At 43.7% G+C, this 24,838-nt stretch overlaps 1 protein-coding gene across 1 annotated transcript in view; it reads left to right on the plus strand.

The window, feature by feature from the left end:
- Nucleotides 1–20,802, plus strand: part of SLC16A14 (solute carrier family 16 member 14) — a 33,838-nt gene extending 13,036 nt beyond the window's left edge. Inside the window, exons 3-5 of the mRNA XM_058702208.1 lie at nt 4,442–4,585; nt 9,893–10,870; nt 18,250–20,802. Coding sequence (XP_058558191.1) covers nt 4,442–4,585; nt 9,893–10,870; nt 18,250–18,401 — 1,274 coding nt within the window. The 3' untranslated portion in view covers nt 18,402–20,802. The remainder of the gene's footprint in view (nt 1–4,441; nt 4,586–9,892; nt 10,871–18,249) is intronic.
- The last annotated feature ends 4,036 nt before the right edge of the window (nt 20,803–24,838 follow it).

Here is a 24,838-nt window from a genome sequence, read left to right on the forward strand (position 1 = left end):
CTGCCATTACGTGAAATGAGAACTAAAAATGGTTTTGAAGTGAATAAATATAAATTGTTTTCACTTTCTAACCGTTAGAAGCATATTGGGTTTTCCCTTTTAAATTAGAAAAAACAAATCCATGGGACGCCTGGGTGGCTCAGTCGGTTGAGCTTCGAACTCTTGACTTCAGTCTCATGGTTCGTGGGTTCGGGCCCCGCGTCAGGCTCTGCACTGTTACTGCTTGGGATTCTCTCTTTCTCTCTCTCTCTCTCTCTCTCTCTCTCACTTTGTCCCTCCCCTGCTCGCTCGCTCGCTCTAAATAAATAGATAGATAGATACCCATGAATTACGTTACAGAGTTGAAAGCCATCTCTCTCTTGGGCAGTAGCTTGCACATGGGAAATTCAATAATTTCATTCTTGTTTCCTTCTTTGCCAGCACAGACTTTGCCAGTTTCCTGCCGAAGGTCCCAATTTTTAACAAAATGTAATCACCTCAGTCGTATCTAGAGCAGCCTTAGTGATAGTCCTTGGAATAATTCTTGGTGGAAGCCATGTTGTTAGGGGAATCTACTGGCTGCAAAAGGTTACTTACTTGCTAAGTAGATTTGGAGCAGCAGTTGTCAATCCTGACTGCACATCGGATCCCCCTGGAGAGCTTTAAAATCCCTGCCACTCACGCTGCACCTAGACCATTAAATCATAACCTCTTGGGAGGGGACCCAAACATCAGGTCTTTTTTAAAGCCCTTAAGTGACGCCAATGCTCAGCCAAGGCGGGGTGTTATTGATTCAAAGGCTCTGGATGCTCTATTGCAGGGAGGGGTTACCCCAAGAGGCCAGGAGTTCAATGAATTACCTACTTTCATCCATGATTATATGCCAAGGTCACCTCAGATTGTTTCTCTCCTCACCTGAGCTTTTTCCAACCTATGAGATGCAGAGATGGGCAAGTAATTGTGACTTCCTCATCGTGTTCCCTGCAGCTTTATTACATGGGAAATGGGCCAAAATCAGATTCCTTCTGAAGAGGAGAGTCTGATACTGTGTAGAATCTCATTCCCAGAACACTGAATTTCTCCACAACAATGGGAATCATAGCCAGACGACCCACCAGCTCCTTTGCCCCTTGTCCTTAGACCATGTAGGGAGTTCTTTTCATTGTGGTGAAATGGTAATTTGAGCTTGGAGATGCCAACTGGTCATCAGCAATCATTAGAAAATGGAAAGGAATCATGGGGCACCTGGGTGGCTCAGTGGGTAAAGTGTTCGGCTTCAGCTGGGGTCAAGATCTCCCAGTCTGTGAGTTCGAGCTTTATGTCGGGCTCTGTGCTGACAGCTCAGAGCCTGGATTCTGCTTTGGATTCTGTGTCTCCCTCTCTCTCTCCCCCTCCCATGCTCGCACTCTGTCTCTCTCTCCCTCTCTCTGTCTCTCTCTCAAAAATAAAGATTTAAAAAAATTTTGTTTTAAATGGAACGGAATCAGAAAGCTTGGGTCTGACTTCCTTTTTTTTTTTTTTTGACTTATCTGTGTTTTGTAACCATGGAGGAATCACAACATTGCTGGGGCTGACTTTGCCCATCGCCAAGTCATATGGGACTAAACTCCGGCACAAGAGAGACTGAAGAGGCAGACACTGTTACCAACTTACTGTCCTTATCAGTAAAGCAATTAATTCTATCTTTTTGATATAGGACATTCCTTCACACGGGACTGCCTGCTCTTACTTGGGAATTCCCCTGCCCTCTTTTTCCCCAAATGCTTTCTCAATGCCGTGTTCCAGAAACATGCAGTATCACAGAAAAACTTGCTTCTGGGACCTTCTGTTACATGCAAAATATGATCATGCTCCTGAACTCCTGAACATGCTTTAAATTTTCTTCTTTTAAATGTTTATTTATTTGAGAGAGAGAGAGAGAGAGAGAGAGCACGAGGAGGGGAGAGGCAGAGAGAGAGGGAGACAGAATCTGAAGCAGGCTCCAGGCTCCAAGCTGTCAGCACAGAGCCCAACATGGGGCTTGAACTCATGAACCATGAGATCATGACCTGAGCCGAAGTCACTTAACCAGCTGAACCACCCAGGCGCCCTCTGAACATACTTTTAATAGCTTAAAAGGCCTATTAACAGCAGACTGATGAATCGTGCATTTTTTCTCTTTTTTATCCACTTATCTGAGATTTGAGTGCTGAAGTGACTGTGAGTTTAGAAAAATAAAAATATTCGTGAAGAAATCAAAGACACAGCTTCAACTTATGGCTTCTGAATTTCAGAATTATTGCCCCCAATAATTCCCTCAGATGTTTATGTCAGTGTGTTTAGTTTATATATTATTTATACCGTGTGGTTATTTTATATAAAATATATGTACTACATTAAGTTTATTCTAAGAGGCTTATCTACTGGATTATTTCCTGTATTGTGCCAGAGTTAATTAAATTAATAAATCATTACCTTCATAATTTTTAGGATTAAGCCCTCTCACAATCATTAGACAAAAAAAATTCATTAGCAAACTATGCATCCAAATATGTACATGAATATAGTTAGAGGTTTAAAGGAAAATTTTATTTTGGTTTGGACTAAAAGGGGAAGCTCCTTAGAGTTCAACAAATTTTTTTTTAATTTTTGTGATGTTTATTTATTTTTGAGAGACAGAGCCTAAACAGGGGAGGGGCAGAGAGAGAGGAAGACACAGAATCCGATGCAGGCTCCAGGCTCCGAGCTGTCAGCACAGAGCCCGACACAGAACTTGAACCCACCAGCTGTGAGCTCATGACCTGAGCTGAAGTCGGACGCTTAATCGACTGAGCCACCCAGGAGCCCCAAGTTTAACAAATTTTTAACCTGAAATATTTCCACTGGAATATAGGTTTCCATAACTGTAAAAAGTAATAATGATCAAAAGTAAGATGATGTTTAAAATGTGCCATCTTACCAAATATTGAATGTAACCTCACACCATAGAGCTAAAATACAGATTGCTTTTTGGATAAGGAATCACTGATCACAAGGCAAGCATTAAGCTTCTGTGACATCAGCAGTTACCACGACATCAGCAGTTACCACAAAAGCAGGAAGAAAACACAGGGGGTCGACAAAAGCTAGAGCGTCAATAGAAAGTAAGCAGTAAGGATGTGTCGCTCGATACAGTATCGCTGTGATCGTGGCGTCGGCTGTGCACGGAAGCGTCTTCCTGAATCTTCTGCACGGTGTCATAAATGCATAGCCTGCTGGGGCCGGTCTGGGACTGAGAGTCGGCGGGGGCTGAAGTACACTATGAAGCGATGAGTTCTTTTCAATGTGGTTTGCCTCTGGGTGTCCTCATGAACACAAGCTCTCAGCTGTTTGCTGGAAGCGTGGGAGAACTGGGAACCCCTTCCTGTACCCCCCTTAGGGCTGGAGTCAAAAACTCAGATAACAGCTAATATAAATGAGGGCAGGAGGCCAAGCACAGGACTAACGGGAAGGGTGGTGACAGTGGCAAAGTCAAGTGTGGACACAGCTACGGAGCAGCTCCAGCTGTCTTGGCTGTGTGGGAAGCTACTGGGTTCTGTGTTGCCATTGGATTTGTTGTGAATGCTCTTAATTTTTAAATGTTGACAACTGATCCAAAACATCTTTTAAACTACGTTCTGGATTTTTTTTTTTTTAACGTTTATTTATTTTTGAGACAGAGAGAGACAGAGCATGAATGGGGGAGGGTCAGAGAGAGGGAGACACAGAATCTGAAACAGGCTCCAGGCTCTGAGCTGTCAGCACAGAGCCCGACGCAGGGCTCGAACTCACAGATCGTGAGATCTGTGACCTGAGCCGAAGTCGTTCGCTCAACCGACTGAGCCACCCAGGCGCCCCTGGATTTTTTTTAAGTTTATTTTATTTTTTTTATTTTGAGAGAGAGAGAGAGCAAGCAGGGGAGGGGCGGAGAGAGAGAGGGAGACGGGATCTCAAGCAGACTGTCTGCACAGAGTCCGATGACTTGGGCCTGAACTCCTGACCTGAGCCAAAACCAAGAGTCAGACGCTTAACAGACTGAGCCACCCAGTCATCCCTAAACTATGTTCTGGATTTTAAAAATGCATCCACAGGCTGAATAAGCCCATAGACCACTAGTTTAGGACCTTACCTCTGTTGTGGACCAGAGAATGAACTAACTTATTTGTCTATTTATTTCAGGTCTGTCTTCCTTCAAAACCTAGAACCTTGGTTTCATGAACCAATGCGGTTTACTGACACCCACTTTGCATATGCAAAGCCTTTTGCATATAAAGCAATGGGGGGGGGGGGTTGGTTCTTTGTATTTAACAGCCCTAGTAATGTTGTAGTCTTTGTCTTCAAGTGAGGATTGATTAAGAGAGCAGGAATGTAAAACACCATCGGTCAATTCCCTTTCAATGTCAATTCCCTTTTCAATGTCAATTCCCTTTTCAATGTCAATTCCCTTTTCAATGTTCCACGACAGGACCTTTCATCGGCTTGTTTATTAACACCTGTGGGTGTCGCCGGACCGCAATAATTGGAGGGCTGGTGAACTCCCTCGGCTGGGTATTGAGTGCCTATGCAGCAAACGTGCATTATCTCTTTATCACCTTTGGAGTGACAGCTGGTAAGCATAGTGATCTTTTTTAAACTCGATTTTAAATATATCTGTTGGGCATTTTGGCAATGAATAGTTATGGAGAAAAGAGACCCATTGAAATATTGTGTCCTTCTGTCTCCTCCCCCCCACCCCACCGTATACGCCAGGAAACACTTTTTAATATAAGATATTAAATATGCCTTGAGTGTGGAAAAACAACCTAATGAGCGCACTTGGCCTTCCTATTAGAATCTCATTAAATTTCCCATGATTGGTTCTAAGTTGCCAGTCTTCTTTCTTATGAGGAATAGGAAAGGGAAGGTGATAATACAATTCAAAATAATTCACATAGGTGAACAGACCAAATATGGAGAGAATTAATAACACAGTCTCACTTAATAACTGCAGAATGGAGCATGAATCATCGGATAATTATTTTCTCCTTCCGCCCCTTTCAAATGAGTGAAATTAGCAACAAAATCCACAGATATGTAGAGACTCTGAGAAGCAAGTCCAGAGCAGAGAGTGTCACTGCCCAGTGAATAGGTAAGAATTGGCCAGTAGGCAACGTGGTTTGCATATCCGTTCTGCAAAACACATTCCCGGCCGTAATTTCCTTTATCAACAGGTAGCAGAATTTGCAACAGATGAGTAGTTTCTTGTACAATTCTATTGCAGTGAACCAGACCTAGCCTGACTTTCCTTTTTGAGTACAGAGCTTCAATCCTGATAAATGACACCTTGATGACAGTGTTGGAAGAAGAGTTACACATTAGAATTTGGAAGTTTTGCTTTTTTCCCCCCCCCCCCCCCCACTTATTATCTGTGTGACTTTGGGCAAATCACTTAACCTGCTTACGCCTCAGTTTACTTATCCGCTAAATGGGATAAGGAAGAGTGCTGGGTTTACAGGATTATTGAAATGATTGAGATAATCTGTAGAAAGCACTTGGCACAGCATTTGCCACAAAATAGAGTCCTCAGTAGGTGTTAGCTAATGTGTAATTGTTGTATAGAATGCAACATCTTTATTATAGTATAAGCCTAAGTGCCTGCTTTATGATAGCAGGAGACCTGAACACAAAAACCTACCCTCCAAATAAGTTGGCAGGCTGGTTCTCTGTCAGTTACATCAATCCGAATAAAGCATCTCCGTGTCCTTCCAAGCATAGTTTGAAAACCACTGATCTGAAGGACTTGGTAACAGCTCTGAAAGAACAACTTAAGATGTTTTCCCTGAGTAGTTTAGCAACTTTCCCCCAAACGGTCCAATGAATAGAGCCAGCACTGGGATTCTGATACTATAGGTGAGGAAATAAACACTCCTGCTGAGATCAAGGAGCCACACTGGGGTCTCCGGGCAGACATATGGGGCCCCTGTAACTTGATGTGCTGGTATTTGGTTATACAGACTAGGACTTGATCCTAAAAACTGGGACTTGAGTTCATTCTCATCATTCAGAGATTTCTAGGATTAGGTTCTTTGTTTAAATGAACTTTATTTCTTGCAGTTAATTGCTTTTTGACCTTCAAATAATATTGTTGCCACATTCATTCATTCCCTTCTTCATTCACTTACATATTCAACAAATATTTCTGGGTCTAAAGAAGTAGAAGGAAAATCAGGAGGTTAATGAAAGAAAGTGTATCTTGAGCACTCTATGGCTCCCACTTTTTATACAGGAAACACCCAAAGAAAGTTCCTGAAAATAAATGTATCCACCTCACCCACAAATACATATCTAACTATACTTAACTAGAAAATCCTGCTAAATCAGTTAGCTTATATATATATATATATATATATATATATATATATATGCAAAACCCTGGGCTGTCATTACAATTTATGTTCGCTATCCTTCTTCATTCCAAAAAGTATTTGAGACAGATTTCTTTGTATCTCTCTCTTTTTCTGAACACCTAAACAATTAAAACCATGTAGGAATATCCTATTAGGCAGAAAAATAATGTCTGTCCGAGCAACCTTATTCAGCAGGGGGAGTCTGGACACATGTCTTCAGTTTACCAGTGCTCCATTTTCTTAGGTCTGTCTCCTGAAGACACGTTTTCCCCTATGCACACTGACCCAGGACCACAGGATTTTCTCTCCCCTTCTGGGCCTCTTTCCTCTACCCTGTTGGTAGGGCTGTAGCCCCTCCTCTGAACTTGAGTGCGGTAGAGAATTGTTCCAGGGCCCTGCCCAGGTCTGAACGTTAGCAGGGCCTTGCTTGACCCTTGGGCTCGAGCCACATATCCCTGTCCTGGGTAAGGCCTGTCCTATACGCTTATGGAATACCCCTGCCCGTTACCGATGGCAAAGCCACCTTAGGAAAGGGGAGGATGCTGTTAACGGCATGGATAGCATAACAGGGAAATAGATATTTGCAACGTTGGGCCTGGAGGTTTTTTTCCCTCACACATGAGATTGTCTATTATGTACACCGAGGTAGAATTAGGGCTTATGCTTAGGTACTTCCGTTCACTTCCTATTAATCATTTGATTCTGCTGGTGTTTAGAAATCCATAACCACATTAAATTTAGGATGCTAGCTATTGTCAGAAACAAATCCATTTAAAAAAAATTAAACTTGCTTTGTGCTCTCAGCAAAATCCAGACTATGACAAATTTCACAGGACAAATGACCCAGTTCTCTCAACAAATAAATTTCAAGGAAAAACCAGAGAAATTTCAAGAGGCTTAAAATTCATGCCAACAAATAGCACTGTGTGGGCCTTATTTGGACCCTGGTTAGATAAACAAGTTTTTAAAGAAAATGTAGTCATTTCTGAGACAATTAGAAATTCAAACACTTTCTGGATATGTCATGACAGCAAGAAATTCTTCATTTCGGGGCTGCCTGGGTGGCTCAGTCTGTTGAGCGTCCGACTTTGGCTCAGGTAATGATCTCACGGCTCGTGAGTTTGAGCCCCTCTGTGCTGACAGCTCGGAGCCTGGAGCCTGCTTCCGGTTCTGTGTCTCCCTCTCTCTCTGCCCCTCCCCCACTTGCATTGTCTCTTTCTCAAAAATAAACATTAAAAAAAAAGAAATTCTTCATTTTTTTTCAGATTAAGCTGGTTAAGGAATTCTTCATTTAGAGATTTATACTAAAATATTTGCACACAAAATGATATATGCAGGATTTGCTTTACAGTCAGGGGGAGGAGGAATTGTGTTTATGGACTATTGGATATTTTTCTCTGCCTCTTTGGATGTTAGGATATGGCAGATTCTGGGTGTTTTGTTTGTGGACTTAAACATCATAAAGATTAATCTAGAGTTTAGTTCAAAATTAAGGATAGCCATTTTCTTCCTGCTCATTTCTCACATAATGCAAATTATTATTACCCTCATGGAGGCTTGCAAGGGGGCTTGGGGACCTGTTCCTACTTCTGCTGGGAATCAGCTGGAAGCTAGCTTAATTGTTCTTTTTTTTTTTTTAAGTTTATTTATTTATTTTTGAGAGAGAGAGAGAGAGAGAGAGAGAGAGCATGAGCAGGGGAGGGACAGAGAGAGAGTCCCAAGCAGGCTCCATGCTGTCAGCACAGAGCCTGACATGGAGCTCTCTCCCACGAACTGTGAGATCAGGACCTGAGCCAAGATCAAGACGCCGACCAACTGAGCCACCCACGCGCCCCAGCTTGATTGTTTTTAAAACAAGGGTGTCCACCTGAAGACCGTTGAAGATCATTGCCTTCTGACAGTTGCTATAAATATCACTGCTCTCAGGTAAATAAAGGGGGCAGGTGGCTTCCTGAGGCTGGTTCTAGAAACTCAGGCTGAAGCAGGGGTGCCTGGGTGGCTCAGTCGGTTGAGCATCTGACCCTTGATTTGGGCTCAGGTCGTGATCCCGGGGTCGTGGGATTGAGCCCCACGTCAAGCCCTGCTCCGAGCGGGGAGGCCGCTTGAGAATCTCCCTCTCTCTCTGCCCCTCCCCGGCTCACTCTCTCTCTCTGTCTCCCTCAAAAAAATAAAAGGGAGGGGGGCGGATGGGGGAGGCAACACCACAGCTAATTTCCAGGTTATTGTGAAAACCAAATCAAATAAAGCCTATAAAGCAACTGGGCCACTGTTGGCTCTCAGTTAATGGTAGTTCGTATTGTATTTGCGTACATGACTGCCCTGGTCTTCTTTTAAGTTCAGGTAATTCTGAAACTATTAGACGACGCTGAACTAAGGAGGCTTCAGCTCTGGGGAGCGACATCGGCCAAAGTCTCTTTCGTACTGTCATGCTGCCATTCTTGTGTCAGGACGTCTTAAGCATTATGGCGCATTAGCCCCATATATGGCGCCCCGTGGTCATTGAAGTGGCTTTTGTGGTTTCCGCTGCACCTATAAGCTAAGAATGCAAACCACGACCTCCTGGCCAGCATTTTGTGTCCTTTCATTTCATTTTTTAAAATCAAATTCACTTTTTAGAGCCGTTTTAGGTTTGTAGCAAGAGCGAGTAGAAAGCCCAGTTCTCTTATGCCCCCGCCCCCAACACACACAGTCTCCCCCACCAGCATTTTAATTTGGTCAATGGAAACACAAACTGTTCCAGCTTTCTGAGAAAGATAGCAGTAAAAATCAGAGACACAAGTAAGTATTCTGTGGTTCTCACGTCCGGTAGCTGGGTGTATTTATGGGTACATTCCTTTTATTCTTCCTATACATTTGTGAACAAATGGACCCATTTCTGAGGCTTCTCCAAATTGCCTGCAATTGCTCTGCGGCCGCTGGTACATAAATACTTTCCCGGGTACTTGGTGCAATTAGCACTGACAGCAGGGCCCTTGGCATCCATTTATTTGTTCAGTCACCCATCTCTTCATGCCTGCGTCCGTTCGGATCTTCTGGTGTGAGCATGCTGGCTTACTTCATTATTGGAGCAAGCTGTGCTGCAAAGCCTCATAGGGAAATGAGGGACTAGAAACTTCCACGGATGCCCCGCTCCGGGCTTACCCACTGAGCTTCTTTGTTACGAACATTATTCTTTCTTTGTGTAAAAAAAAATAGCATAGAGGGGCGCCCGGGTGCCTCAGTCAGTTGAGCGCCCGACTTCGGCTCAGGTCACGATCTTGCGGTCTGCGAGTTCAAGCCCCGCGTCGGGCTCTGTGCTGACAGCTCGGAGCCTGGAGCCTGCTTCGGATTCTGTGTCTCCCTCTCTCTCTGCCCCTCCCCTGCTCACACTCTGTCTCTGTCTCTCTCCAAAATAAATAAACATTAAAAAAAAAAAAAAGAAAAAAGTAAAACCGAATAGTATAGAGACTAAGATAATGAAATGCTGCAAGGTCTGGAGACGGTCACTTACGTGGCGCTGTGTGCTTTTTCTCCCCGTCCAACCCGCGCAGGCTTTGGAAGCGGGATGGCCTACCTGCCGGCTGTGGTCATGGTGGGAAGGTACTTTCAGAAGAGACGCGCCCTTGCCCAGGGCCTCAGCACCACCGGGACGGGGTTTGGCACCTTCCTCATGACGGTTTTGCTCAAGTACCTGTGCGCGGAGTACGGTTGGCGGAACGCGATGTTCATCCAAGGCGCTGTGTCCTTGAACTTGTGTGTTTGCGGGGCGCTCATGAGGCCCCTCTCTCCTGGGAAGGAGCTCAACGACGACGGTGGAGGGAAGGATCCACAGGTGGTCCCGGCTCAGTCCCCTGGATCCAAGTCAAGCGGACAGTTGGACGGAGCAGAAGAGAAGGGTGGCGGGCCCGGGAACGAGGAGACCCTCGGGGACCTCCCCGCCCAGGCGGGCCAAGAGAAGGCAGGGCACGGCCAGAACATGGGCGCCTTTCGGGTCCTGAAGACCGCGAGCCAGCTGACCAGGAGGGTCAAGAAGGGCTTCCGAGCCTGGTACTTGGGCTATTTTGGAGCAGCCTCGCTCTTCACTAATCGGATGTTTGTCGCCTTCGTTTTCTGGGCTCTGTTTGCCTACAGCAGCTTTGTCGTCCCCTTCATCCACCTCCCAGAAATAGTCAATTTGTATAATTTATCCGAGCAAAACGATGTTTTCCCTCTGACCTCAATTATAGCAATAGTGCATATCTTTGCAAAAGTGATCCTGGGCGTTGTGGCCGACTTACCTTGCATCAGCGTTTGGAATGTCTTCCTGATGGCCAACTTCACCCTCGTCCTCAGTATTTTCATCCTGCCGCTGGTGCACACGTACGCCGGCCTGGCGGTCATCTGCGCCCTGATAGGGTTTTCCAGTGGTTATTTCTCCCTGATGCCCGTAGTGACTGAAGACTTGGTTGGGATCGAGCGCCTGGCCAACGCCTACGGCATCATCATCTGTGCCAATGGCATTTCCGCGCTGCTCGGGCCACCGTTTGCAGGTAAACCATGAGAGGTTTTAAGAGCTTCGAGCACATGTAGAGAGCTGGGTGTGTTCTCATTTGTGTTTTGAAGTCCAAGAAAGAAGTTCCCGTTTGTGCACGTGTGTCTTTTTCTTCCCGTTCTGGGCCCCCCAGCTTCTCATTTGTAAATGTTAGCAAGGCGACGGTCCTTCTTTCAGGTAGAATGAGATGAACTTTCGATCCGTATCCGCAAGATAAGCGGCCGGGCTAGTAAAGTTAAGTGGGCAGTGGAATCACGAAGAAGCCCTACCCCATCTGGAGGAGGCAGCCTCCGCCCACCTCCAGCTGATCGTGGTCACCAAGAAATTTGGAAAATTGTTGCCAGATCCTCTGTCGTTAGTGTTGTTGCTGCCGCTGCTGTTTCCAAAGGAAAACTAGGACTTGAGCTCTTAGGTGATGTTTCCAGATTTGTCTTAATTAAATTTAATAATTTTTTTTTTGAGAGAGAGAGAGCATGAGCAGGGGAGAGGTGGAGAGAGAGAGAGAGAGAGAGAGAGAGAGAGAGAGAATCCCAAGCAGGCTCCGTGCCCAGTGTGGAGCCCGACGCCAGGTTCCATCTCACAACCGTGAGACCATGACCTGAGTCAAAATCGAGAGTTGGACGCTTAACCAACAGAGCCACCCAGACACCCCTATTTTATTTTAATTGAAGTATCGCTGACATACAACATTATATTAGTTTCGGGTGTATGACGTAGTGGTTCCACAATTATGTACATTATGGACTGCTCATCAGGGTAAGCGTCATTATCATGACATTTCCAGATGTTCAAGACACTGCGCGTAGGTCCCATGGGACACACCAAGGAGCTGGGTCTAGCCTGGTAGCAGTTTCTTGTCGCTGCTCTGATAACTGCCACGGACTTATGGGCTTAAAACATTACAGACTTACTACCTTATAGCTGTAGGGGTCAGAAGGCTAAATTGGATCCCAGCGGGCTACAGGCAAGGTGGCCGCAGAACCACCTTCTTTCTGGAAGCTGCGTGGAGGCACCCATCTTTTCCCCCGTGGCAGCTTCTGGAGACTGCCTCCAGCTGTGGTTCTTAGCCCCTTCCTGCACCTTCTAAGCCGGCGACGCAGCTTCTCATCTTCCTCTGATTCTGACTCTCCTGCTTCCTTCCTTCACTTGGGTTGCATCGGCTCTGCTGGACAGTCCAGGATAATCCCCGTCTCGAGATCCTTAACTCAATCCCATCTGCCAAGTCTCTTTTGCCACGTAAAGTAACATTCACGGGTTCCAGGGACTAGGACGTGAGCAGCTGGGGAGACTTGGGGCATTCTGCCCGCCAGAGGCCCAGAGGCCACCAGTTGACAACATCCAGGGCCAGCTCTCTCCCACGTGTTCACCTGAGTTCAGTGAGGAACTTGCTTCCTGCAGTGGGTGTACCAGAAATCACGGGTACTCAGGAGTCCTAGGGCAGCCGGGGATCTCTCCGAACCTGTTGTTTGTGGAAAACGTATCAGCAGGTAGACTCAGCCCCCAAGAGGCCAGGTACTGGGCGAAGGTGACGAAGTCAACTCTCTGTCCAAAGAATTGGAGGCAGGAGCCCACATAGTGTGGCAGGGGCTGGGGCCAGACATCAACACATAGGTGCCACCTAGAGGTGGCTGACAGGGCTGCGAGGTCAGGGCCGGTAGCTGTCGTCAAAGCTGCCAGAGCTTTTGTGCAGTGATTTCAACTGACTTGGTAGAGCCTCACCTGTTCGGGTGCCCCCACCCCCTGCTTGCCTGGCCCCTCCTGGCCCTTTATTCTCATATCCTCTGCAGGAATACCTCTACCAAAGAACCCCATGGCTGCAGGACAAAGCCCTCCCCGCCCTTTCCTTCCTAGTCTCTCTAGGGATCATACAGTCATATCCTATCCTACGACCCCACTGGCAGAAGGCTTGTGTCAACACATTCATTTTTAAGTCCCCCACAGAATGTGAAATTCAAGAAATCATGGATTTTTGCCTAGACAGCTGATAGCACTGGCTGGTAAAGGTTTAAGACCCAAGACTCAGTTTAGGAAACCTACCGGCTACATGGGGGGCTGCTCCCGTTCTCTGTCCATACACAGACATGGGGGTGCAGCATTTCTAGGTAACAGTGATGAACAGGCAGTGTAGCAAACCAAACTGGTAGCTGAAAAGCTAGAACTTTCTCAGGGATCTCATGCAGAATTTCCTCTCAGGGATGCAGTTGGCTGTAAGAGAGCACCCCACCAATGGTAGCTTAAACAGAGATTTAGTTGTGTCGCATAATCAGAAATCTGTAATTCAGAGATACTGGATGGTATAGGGACAGCGTCTCCAAGATCCTTCTGGCCTTTTCCTTATGCTAATTGCCTCATGGCCGCACAATGACAGCTGCAGCTCCAGCCCCTACATCTTCATTTATAATAAGGAGGAGGATGGGAAGAAAGGCTCAGTTTCAGCAGACTTCCATTTCCATCTGACCGGCCAGAACTGTGTCACACAGCCAGTCCAAGCTTCGAGGGAACTGTATTTTGCTTTCTAGCCTCTGTAGTAGAGGAAGGAAAGGAGAAAAGAATTGAGATTGGGGGTTGGATCAGGCAACCAATGATACTTCCTAGAGATGTTAAACCGAAATATCCATTAAAGGGATGGGGATATTATCAGTGGCTCACCCACTCTCTTGTTGAAAGTTCTTCAGATATATTGTATTTGGAAATGGAATCTGTTGTTGACGGTTCTTCTCATGATCCAGGTGTACTTTCTGCTTCTTTTTTTTTTTTTTTTTATTTAAACAACATTTTTTTTTTTTTTTTACATTTATTTATTTTTGAGAGACAGAGCACAAGCGGGATAGGGGCAGAGAGAGAGCGAGACACAGAATCCGAAGCAGGCTCCGGGCTCCGAGCTGTCAGCCCAAAGCCCGACATGGGGCTCGAACCCACGAACCGTGAGATCAGGACCTGAGCCGAAGTCGGACGCTTAGCCGACTGAGCCACCCGGGTGCCCCACGTACTTTCTGCTTCTAATGGTCAGTCTGGGGTTAGTTTTATACTGACCCGCCAGATCTCAGTAGCAACACAACACAGCTGTGAGGTGTGGCACGTGCAATTCATGATCAACGTTAGCTAAAGCACCAAAGTTGGCCAGCATACTTTCTTGACCCCATTCTCATGGTCACGTCCTTCTCACTGATTTGCATTCTAGGGCACTTTTTGGAGTGGAATAGGAAGAAATTGGAACCAGAGCAGGGAGTTATACCCAACCCTCAAATCGTCATGTGTTATCTCTGCCTGCTTCAAGCTTCCCACCACGGATGGTAAAAACCGCTGCATTAATGATTAAGAATCATCTATGAATGGATGTCAAAGGCTGCCCTGGGGACTGTAAAATCAATGTTCTGCTGTGCGTCCCTAGGCCACCAACTGAAGGGGATTTTCTTTCTTTTTGTTTGTTTCTTCATCTTGCACCAAACTCATGCACTAAGGAATGCTGACAACATCATTGGCTAACTGCACTGTGTTTATTTAATCCATTAGCTTTCCAGGCCAAGGAGCCAACATCGCAATGGGATGGAAGCCTAGTCTTCTGTGTATCATAGTTCAGAAGCGACTGGCAATATGAGTAACCAAATTGCCACATGAAATTCTTGCTAGAAATTCAAGGTGGGCTAGAAATTATTACTGAGCTTGGTTTGCTACAGGAAACATTATTGTTCACATTACTTTTTTCTCTTTTAGTGGGTTCAGAAATGAATATGTTTCCCATTTGCCAAAGTGATTTCTACTGGCATTAAAAAATCTGGTACCATTTAGTAGCAGGTTAGACAATCACACAGTTCCATTTAGGAGAAAAATATACAATAAGATATTGAACAGACATTTCAGCCCTGGCATTTAGCAACATGAACTTTTTGATCTCATTCATTTCTAGCGTTGTTGGGCATTCAGTTCATCTCTTTGAAAGATGTAATAATAGTAGATACTTTTCTAGAAGTTTCCGATGTAAAATATAGCAAAACGTGGCCATCGGATTTGACTAAGACTCTGCACACACATACGTCCTCTGTTTGCCTAAAATATAGCAATTAACAGTGTTTTTCATCAAAAGCTGGGAACACCTATTTAATAAATAAGAAAAACATCTATCATTCCTCATTTGACAGACTCCAGTGAACAGTGAATGCAGTTTAATAGGGAACCGGACTTTACCTGGAAGCTGTTGATTTGAATTGGCTGAATCGAGGTTGCCGAAGATGCCAGTCTCCAAACCGAGGAACCGAGATCAGACCTGTAGGGAGAGGTGGTGAAGGATGGATGAGGTGGGCAGCTTGTCAGAAACATCGTTTCTCTGAAGGGTTACGTCCCTGCGTGTTGAGGATCAAGGCACGTGGCAAAGCCCTGTCTCTCCTGACCTGCTTTGCATCTGACGCAGGGATGGATTAAATTCAAAGTGGCAGAAATGTTAAAACCAGCACCAGAGAGAAACCGCAGGAGCCAGGGTCATTTAAAAATAAATCCTAAAGGTTGGGGCTCCCAGGTGGCTCAGTGGGTTAAGTGTCCAACTCTTGATTTCAGCTCAGGCCGTGATCTTACAGTTCGTGGGTTCGAGCCCCTGCATCGGGCTTTGCGCTGTGTGAGGCCTGCTTGGGATTCTCTCTCTCTCCCTCTTTCTCTCTGCCCGTCCGCTGCTTGCATGCATGTGCATGCGCTGGCTCTCTCTCTCTCTCTCTCTCAAAAGATAATTAAATAAATAAATAAGAAACTATAAAAACTTGAGTGTGGCTTGTGCTCATGGTTAAGCTTGGGGCTACAGGGGAGGGAGGGGCCACATCACAGAGCCCTGGGAACTTATTTCAACCCCTTCAAACAAAAAAGTAAAGGAAATAAATAGTCTGATCTGCATACAAATTGATTTTCCAATCAGTTAAGATCTCGTCCTGTTTCTGAGACCCATGTTCAGCAGCAGGGATGGGTCACCTCGTTCCAGCTGTCAGGCATTGGTCATTCTTTCTACCCTGTCACTCGGTCATATGAAAAGCACAGATTTACCCATTGAAATGACATGGTCACCATTCATAGGGGATGAGTGGAGTATGGGAACCTCATTTATGTTTTTACCGATTGTTTTTAACTGTAGCTTGTAGATGGTCGCGTCACATACTCCGTTTGTAGGGACAGGGCACCGCGTTATCTGCAAGCAGGCCCTTCATAGGTCACAGTGGCACACAGGTGTCAGGCGGTAACACAGAGCCAAGTTGGGTGCGGTCTCGTTCACCTGTCCGTGTCAGAGTCCCTTCTGATTCCGTTGGAAGTCACGTCTGTCTCTGGGGTATATGTTCAGTCTTCCCTTGTTCCTCTTGTCTCAGATCAGAAATTAAGAAAACCTGAGAGCATTTTACTAAGCTACATCTCAAGAGCCCGGTATTTTCTTCTTTCGTGTGTTTATATCAAAGAACAAAGTCAAAAAAGTCGGTTAACTTCTAAAGTATATTGGGAGCCCACGGCTTTTGAGTGGTTACAATGTATCAATGTTTCATGCTGTGAAGTGTTTGCTTTTCCTTATGACTACCTTGACTCACCTGGTCGCGTTAATTACGCAGGCGATACCATGAATGAAGAGATAAAGACAAGAGCCAGGAAGTCAGAAGCACTGCTTGACATATTGAGCAGTTGCTTTTGTGTAGCTATTTGTGGGTGGGAGAAGGTTTAGTTGCGTTTATGCATTCATTTGCCAGATAGTTTTGAAAAGATAGCTTTGAAAGGTGGTCACGAAGTACTCCCTTTCATCATTAAATCATTTCTATCTTCCTTATGTCTTTGCTAATGTACGTGTGCGTCTGAAAAAAAAAGTGAAATGTTCAAAATTTACGTTTTTACCATAAATGAAATTCTTGTGGATGGTTTAATCCTCTTAGCTTGCATGGTTTGCATGTCATGGGACCATGACGTGTGACGGATTCTTAGATTTAATCACTGGGGTGTAACTGTGTTTCATAGTTTCTGAGACCTTTTTTTTTTTTTTCTTCCACATTTTAACATTTCTGAAATTGGAATACATTTTACAAAGCCCTGGGACATTGGGTCATATTTCAACTGACAAGGATATTTCTTTCTTTCTTTTTTTTTTTTTTTTAATTTTTTTTTATTTTTATTTTATTTTTGGGACAGAGAGAGACAGAGCATGAGCGGGTGAGGGGCAGAGAGAGAGGGAGACACAGAATCGGAAACAGGCTCCAGGCTCCGAGCCATCAGTCCAGACCCTGACGCGGGGCTCGAACTCACGGACCGCGAGATCGTGACCTGGCTAAAGTCGGACGCTTAACCGACTGCGCCACCCAGGTGCCCCAAGGATATTTCTTTCTTATTGCTACATAAGATAATGATGCATCATGCAATTCATGGTGTCTTAGAATCCATGAACTATAATAGCATTTTACTGAGTGCCTAGTATGATGAGCATATGAAAGCTTTAGATTATAATATTAAAGTATGATTTCTTGAAAACTGAAAATCTAGTCACATATATATATACACACATATATATATACACACACATATATATTATACATATATATACACATATATACACACATATATATATTATATAACATATAATTATATAATATATATATTAAAGTTTTATAGCTGTAAGTATGAATTTATAAAACATGGAAACTTGTATTCCTTATAGAATAGATGTTTACTCTCAAACACTCCACAGTGAATGAAGGTTCAAATGTCTTGGCCTTTTTTGGTATACACCAGAAACTCCTTCAGAAGGGTTTTGAAAGTTTGAGAAAAGATTGGTGGTTATATTTGTGAAAAAAAAAATCATTGGGTTCACTTTTCAACTGCTGGCTTTGTGCCAGCCTGAGAGAGCCTGAGAGCTGCACATCACATCCTCCCAAGGGTCAGCCAGCCACTGTTTCCAGGCCTTGAGTACTTTGTAAGGTGCCCTAGCAGCTTAGAGAAAAATGCCTGCCGTTCCCCGGCACCGAGAACTCTGGCTTGTGTAGCCTGGGCTTAAAAATAGCTAAATGAAGGGCACCTGGGTGACTCAGTCGGTGAAGTGTCCGATTTCTGCTTGGGTCATGATTTCACGGCTTGTGGGTTCGAGCCCCACGTCGGGCTCTGTGCTGACAGCTCAGAGCCTGGAACCTGCTTCAGATTCTGTGTCTCCCTCTTTCTCTGCCCCTCCCCTGTTCATGCTCTGTCTGTCTCTCTCTCTCTCAAAAATAAACATTCAAAAAAAAAATCTTTAAAAAATGGCTAAATGAAATGTTTGGGGTATTACATGACCTATAACTAAATCCTTATAGAAATATTTATAGGAGCGGTAATTGTGTTCTTGACTTTCATCAGCTATGTTACACTGAATATATTCTTTTTTTGGTTTTGCAGGTTGGATCTATGACATCACAGAAAAATACGATTTTTCCTTCTATATATGTGGCTTACTCTACATGGTAGGAATACTCTTTTTACTTATTCAACCGTGTATTCAAATTATCGAACAATCCAGAAAAAAATACATGGATGGCACACGTGTTTAGTGTCATGTTATGTTTCCCGTAAGATTTCTCTGTGGTACCCACGCCTACCTCACATGATTGCTGTGAGGAGCCTGTGACATTGTGGGGAAGGGCTTTGGATGGTAACTGGCACTGTCTTTTGTAAATGCCATAGTCGTGACTTCGTTCGAAAGCAGCACTGCCTTTCCGTTTGGGGAGAAGCAATGCTGGGAGGTATTAAAGCCTGCATATGTCTTAGAGAAGACAATGTCCTTCGAAGACACCCTATTAAATAGTCGGTAGAAATGCCCTTACAAAAACTATTCTCTCTCATCATCCCCTGGGACTAAGGTTTTAGCTACAGCTTTTGAAACAAACATGGGGAATAAAATCTTTTCAACTCAACTACTCTTTGTAAGGTGGAAATTAACCAAATGCTTTTGGAAAGCTTACAGAGGACTGGGTTTCAAGCACAAGAGTATAACTAGGTTTCAGAACTTGTTACAGGGAGCTGTTGATCTACTAGTGAAAAGCAGGCTCTAATTTCAAAAGTAATACCTTTAGTACAATCAGAGAAACACAGGTTATATTTTTATGAAAGAATCCTGCAGCTGGGGAGTACGGTTTCTAAATCTTCCTCTAAGAAAATCATCTGCCGTCAATCCTAATTCAATATCTAGCTATAAACTGAACCTTAAGACAAAATGTAGATAAATAATAATGATTTCCTTAGTGAGAGTTCGTATTTGTCACACAAACATTGAATCAAGGGCTATGATTCAAGCACTTTTATTCATATCATTGGCCTCTTCGTTTTGGGGGCATGATCTGGGGTTTATAAAAAAAAAAAAATTTCTGGATTTCTCCCACCCAATAAATCAAGCAGAGAAGTAATTGCTGGCTGGTATCTAAAGCTGGCAGTTAATCATTTTTAAAGTGTGTTACTAATCCAAAATGTGAGACTATCAAATTGTGAGGTTCATAAACAGAATTCCCTTAGTCTAGATGTCTGTGCACCTGACAATGGAGTAGTGCTAACCAGTAGCCCTTCTCCAGAGTCTCTTGTTAGGGAGACAGTTCATTTGCCTGAGCTCGTCGAGGTTCCAAAAATAGTTCTCTTGACTGATTTCGTGCACAAAAGATAACTGTGGTCCATGACATCAAATAATGCTCTTCCTTTATCTGAGATGTTTATTTTTCTAAGCCAGAACAGTTTTCGGACTACAGAATGTTCTTCCCAGATTTTGAAATTTCTGGCCGCCTTATTTGTTTACACATATTTTAGAACCGTGTAAATTTCTACTTACAATTTGCTCCTCACACACGTAAAAATCCTTTAATATCATTGCCCAATGTCTTGGGTCAAATTTATCTAAAGTGAGCACAGACCATTCTGTTATCCTTGGTAATTAGAAGCAGGGACAGTACTAACAATTGGAATCACAGAATGTTACCCCAAGTTTCGTTTTAGCCAATAGTTTCAGGTTTTTCCTCCACCAAATGCTTCAGAGCTGTTGACAAGGGATTACGGGGACTAATTTCCTTTTTGCTTTGTCTCCATTATTTCCTGTTCCGATGTCTCGTGGGAGGAGTTGTGTGATTAAAGGGACCACCAAAATCACAATAATAATAAAAGGCAGCTAATGGAAAGGAGAAACAAAAGCATAGTTAGTATGCACACTCAATATTACCTCTAATGACTCAAGAATCGCCTGTAAATTGTTATAGATAATAAATCGCATGCATACTTCATTTGGTTCAACACAACGACCTATTTGTTATCATTACAGCTTTGGCTGCTGTTTAAGAATCCAGCTGTCTATTTTGATAAAGGTATTCTTAAATCCTGAGGCAATGCTCTATCTCTCTATATGTATTTACTGTAATATCAGATAACTAGATTGAGAAAAAAAAAAACAAAACTTGTTTTAAAACTGACTACAAGCCTTCCATTACTTTCATGTTCAGACAACACCAAATTAACAAGAGGCGGTGTTCAGTATTTTGAATGGTGCTATAGACCATGCATTTTGATGTTCACACTGCTGGCTGTGCATCATAAACATGAACTTTTTATCCAGTTCCCCAGCTTTCGTTACACCCGAGTTAGACCCGCTGAGGTGCAGTTCATACAGCTGTTTGTTGACTTTCTGCATTTGTGGAAGGGTGATTTCTACCAAATCAGAAGTTCCCATTTTACAAAAACAGTAAAACCTGCTTGCAGCGTTCATGTGGACAACAGAATAAAAGAGAATGCCATGAAGAATTACAGCAAACATATTAACACTTCCTGTTTAAACTATGTTATTATTCACAGTTGACAATATTATAAATGGTTCATTGTATATTTATACCACGTGCTTTATAGCGTTCCCCCTCCCCCACACACATATCCAAGCGACTTTTATTTACATAAGATGAAATAAATTTTGTCCTCTTTAAAGATGGTCATTGTGTTTTTATGTAAAATCTCTATTGTCTTGGCTTTAGCGGGGTAAAGTCCTAAAATGTAACTGATGATCATCTATTTGGTTCTGTCCCCTGGAACAGTTTTTTCTCTAGATGTGGTCATAGAACCACCTGGAGAGAATCACGTAAGGTGGTCGTTAGAAATGCCAAGCCCATGGGGTGCCTGGGTGGCTCAGTTGGTTGAGCGTCTGACTTCGGCTCAGGTCATGATCTCGTGGTCTGTGAGTTCGAGCCCCGCATTGGGCTCTGTGCTGACAGCTCAGAGCCTGGAGCCTGCTTCTGAATCTGTGTCTCCCTCTCTCTCTCTGCCCCTCCCTCGCTTATGCTCTCTCTCTCTGCCAAGAATAAATAAAACATTAAAAAAAAAAAAAAAAAAGAAATGCCAGGCGCAGCTATTAAATCTGAAATATATATGCCTTTTAATCTAGCAATTGCATTTCTAAAAACTTTTCCTACAAATGAACAAAGACTTTTGAGTTGTTGTTTGTTATAGAAAAGACTGGAAACAATTTGAACGTCCATCAATAGGGAACTGTAAAATAAAGTGTGGTATTTATGCAACTATTTTTTTTAAAAAGCCCCATCTATAAAATTAGAAAACCGGGCGCCTGGGTGGCGCAGTCGGTTAAGCGTCCGACTTCAGCCAGGTCACGATCTCGCGGTCCGTGAGTTCGAGCCCCGCGTCAGGCTCTGGGCTGATGGCTCGGAGCCTGGAGCCTGTTTCCGATTCTGTGTCTCCCTCTCTCTCTGCCCCTCCCCTGTTCATGCTCTGTCTCTCTCTGTCCCAAAAATAAATAAAAAACGTTGAAAAAAAATTAAAAAAAAATAAATAAATAAATAAAATAAAATAAAATTAGAAAACCTTATGCAAGATATATTGCTAACAGAAAAAGGCGAGATAAAATATGTTTAATGTGCTCCCAATTATGTTTTTGTTAATACCAAATAAACATTATTCATATGGCTTGTATATGTATATATAGAACATTTCTGGAAGGAAATGTAAGAAAACACCAACAGAGGTCAGCTCTGGGGAGGGAGGTTTGGGAACCGGTATGGGTATGACTTTGTTCCTCATCCACATAATGCTGTCTCAATTTAAAACTTGTGTCCAAAATTATTTTTATTTATTTTATTTTAGAGAGCAAGCAAGAGAGAGAGAGAGAGCGTGGGGAGATGTGCAGAGGGAGAGAGAGAGAGAGAATCTTAAATAAGCTTCACACTCAGTCCCATGAATCTGGGATCATGACCTGAGCCCAAATAAACAGTTGGATGCTTAATTGACTGAGCACGTGGCGGGGGGGGGGGGGGGGGGGGGGGGGGGGCTCAAAATTATTTCAAATGCAGATTCCTGGATTTTCTTTGAATCTAATGAATTAGAATCTTGTCGGATGAGGCCAATAAACCTACCTTTTATTTATTTTTTATAATGTATTTATTTATTTTCATGTTTATTTCTTTTTTTTTTTTTTTTTTTTCAACATTTTTTTAATTTATTTTTGGGACAGAGAGAGACAGAGCATGAACGGGGGAGGGGCAGAGAGAGAGGGAGACACAGAATCGGAAACAGGCTCCAGGCTCCGAGCCATCAGCCCAGAGCCTGACGCGGGGCTCGAACTCACGGACCGCGAGATCGTGACCTGGCTGAAGTCGGACGCTTAACCGACTGCGCCACCCAGGCGCCCCATGTTTATTTCTTTTGAGAGAGAAAGAGAGCAGCAGCAGAGAGGCAAAGAGAAAGAGAGAAAAAGAATCCCAAGTAGGGCTCCATGCTGTCAGCGAAGAGCCCGATGTGGGACTCAAACTCTCCAATCATGGGATCATGACCTGAGCCGAAGTCGGACAGTTAACCAACAGCCACGCAAGCCCCCGAAACCTGCCTTTTAGATAAGCTTACCAGCTGATTATGCACGCTGAAATTGGAGACCCACTCTCACAGTATTTAAGATCAAAACCTTCTAGGGGCGCCTGGGTGGCTCGGTCGGTTAAGCATCCGACTTCGGCTCAGGTCATGATCTCACGGTGCATGAGTTCAAGCCCTGCATCGGGCTCTGTGCTGACCACTCAGAGCCTGGAGTCTGTTTCAGATTCTGTGACTCCCTCTCTCTCTGCCCCTCCCCCTGTTCATGCTCTGTCCCTCTCTGTCTCAAAAATAAATAAACGTTAAAAAAAATTTTTTTTTAATTTAAAAAAAGATCAAAACCTTCTAATCAATTTCATACACTTGTCCTGACTCTCGCATTATTTCCTTTTATACAACATTCTGGTCAATCACTATCTTTGGAGCACTCATACTGTGTAATATTTTAATTCTACTAAGTCTTTCTGTTTCCATGGTTCTCTTCCAATCAAGAAATGTAAACTAGGCTTTTATAAGAACAAGACAGGCCGATGTAAACCTCCTGCCCTTGAGTGGCCTGTGTGTAGAAGGAAGTTGCTGTTGCAAAGCACTGAATGTCCCAGTGTTATCACAAAGCTGGGGGAAATTGGATTCATGACCTGTTTAAATGAAACTGTAACCGATAATAAAGATACAGAGGTTCAGTAAAGCTAAGTGTATCTACTTGGTCAAGTGAAAGATACAGACTACAAGTGTGGGACTTAACAATCCTCAAACTCTTGGGTCTCAGGGCCCCCTGGCACTCCTAAAAACAAATCAACACCCAAAGATCCTTTGGGGGGGTTGGTATGTCTCACTGATATTTACCATGTTAGAAATGAAAAGTGAGACATTTTTGAGAATATGCCTATATTACTTCATTTTGGAATAACAATAAGAAGCCTACTATGTTAATGTAAATAACACATTTTTATGAAAAGTGATCATATTTTCCCCTCTAAATTTTTTTAGTAGGAATAGTGGCATTGTAATGGCGTCTGGGTGGCTTGGCTGAGCATCTGACTTCAGCTCAAGTCGTGATCTCACGGTTCGTGGGTTGGAGCCCTGCATCAGGCTTGCTGATGTCAGTTTGGAGCCCGCTTCGGATTCTCTGTCGCCCTCTCTCCCTGTCCCTCCCCCACTCACACTCTCTCTAAAAATAAAAAAGAATAGTGGCATTCTTTTACATTTTTGTGAATCTCTTTAATAGCTGGCTTCATAGAAGACAGCTGGATTCTCATATTTGCTTCTGCATTTGATCTGTCGTGATATGTGGTTTTCATTGACATACATACATGAAGAAAGTTCAGCCTTCTACCAATATGTGGTTGGGAAGGGGAGGAGTATTTAATAGTCTCTTCAGATAATTGTAGGTTCTTTTTGAATACCATGCCAAAACTCAACAAGTGGTATTTTTTTTTTTTAACGTTTATTTATTTTTTGAGACAGAGAGAGACAGAGCATGAACGGGGGAGGGTCAGAGAGAGGGAGACACAGAATCTGAAACAGGCTCCAGGCTCTGAGCTGTCAGCACAGAGCCCGACGCGGGGCTCAAACTCACGGACCGCGAGATCGTGACCTGAGCCGAAGTCGGCCGCTTAACCGACTGAGCCACCCAGGCGCCCCAACAAGTGGTATTTCTTAAAGGTTAGTTGCAACGTGGAATCTGACATGGTGTCACGAACTTTTTGTGCCATGTTTACATTAGAAGCCGTTGACCTGCCTTGCATTTTGGATGGATCTTTTGCCCACTTACAATTTTGTAACATAATGCTTTCGTCATTCGGAAAATATTGGTCCACTGGAGAGTTATGGATCTCCCAAATGTTTTTATAACTCATACAATATCTTTAAAACTCACGTGATCATTGTGTAATCCCATTTGTATGAAATATCCAGAATAGGCAAAAATCTATAAAGACAGAAAGCATATTAACGGCTGCCTGAGGCTGGAAGGAAAGGGGTGTGTGGAGGGAGTGCCAGCGGGCACGGCTAATAGGGTATCTTTTCGGTGTGATGAAAATGTTCTGGAATTAGCTAATTGTTGCATAAGTTTGCAAATGTATAAAAACCACTGAATTATACACTTTAAAAGGGTAAGTTTTATGGTAGGTAAATTCTATCTCAGTTG

Source organism: Neofelis nebulosa, chromosome 2 (assembly GCF_028018385.1).
Source record: "Neofelis nebulosa isolate mNeoNeb1 chromosome 2, mNeoNeb1.pri, whole genome shotgun sequence".
Taxonomy (NCBI): domain Eukaryota; kingdom Metazoa; phylum Chordata; class Mammalia; order Carnivora; family Felidae; genus Neofelis; species Neofelis nebulosa.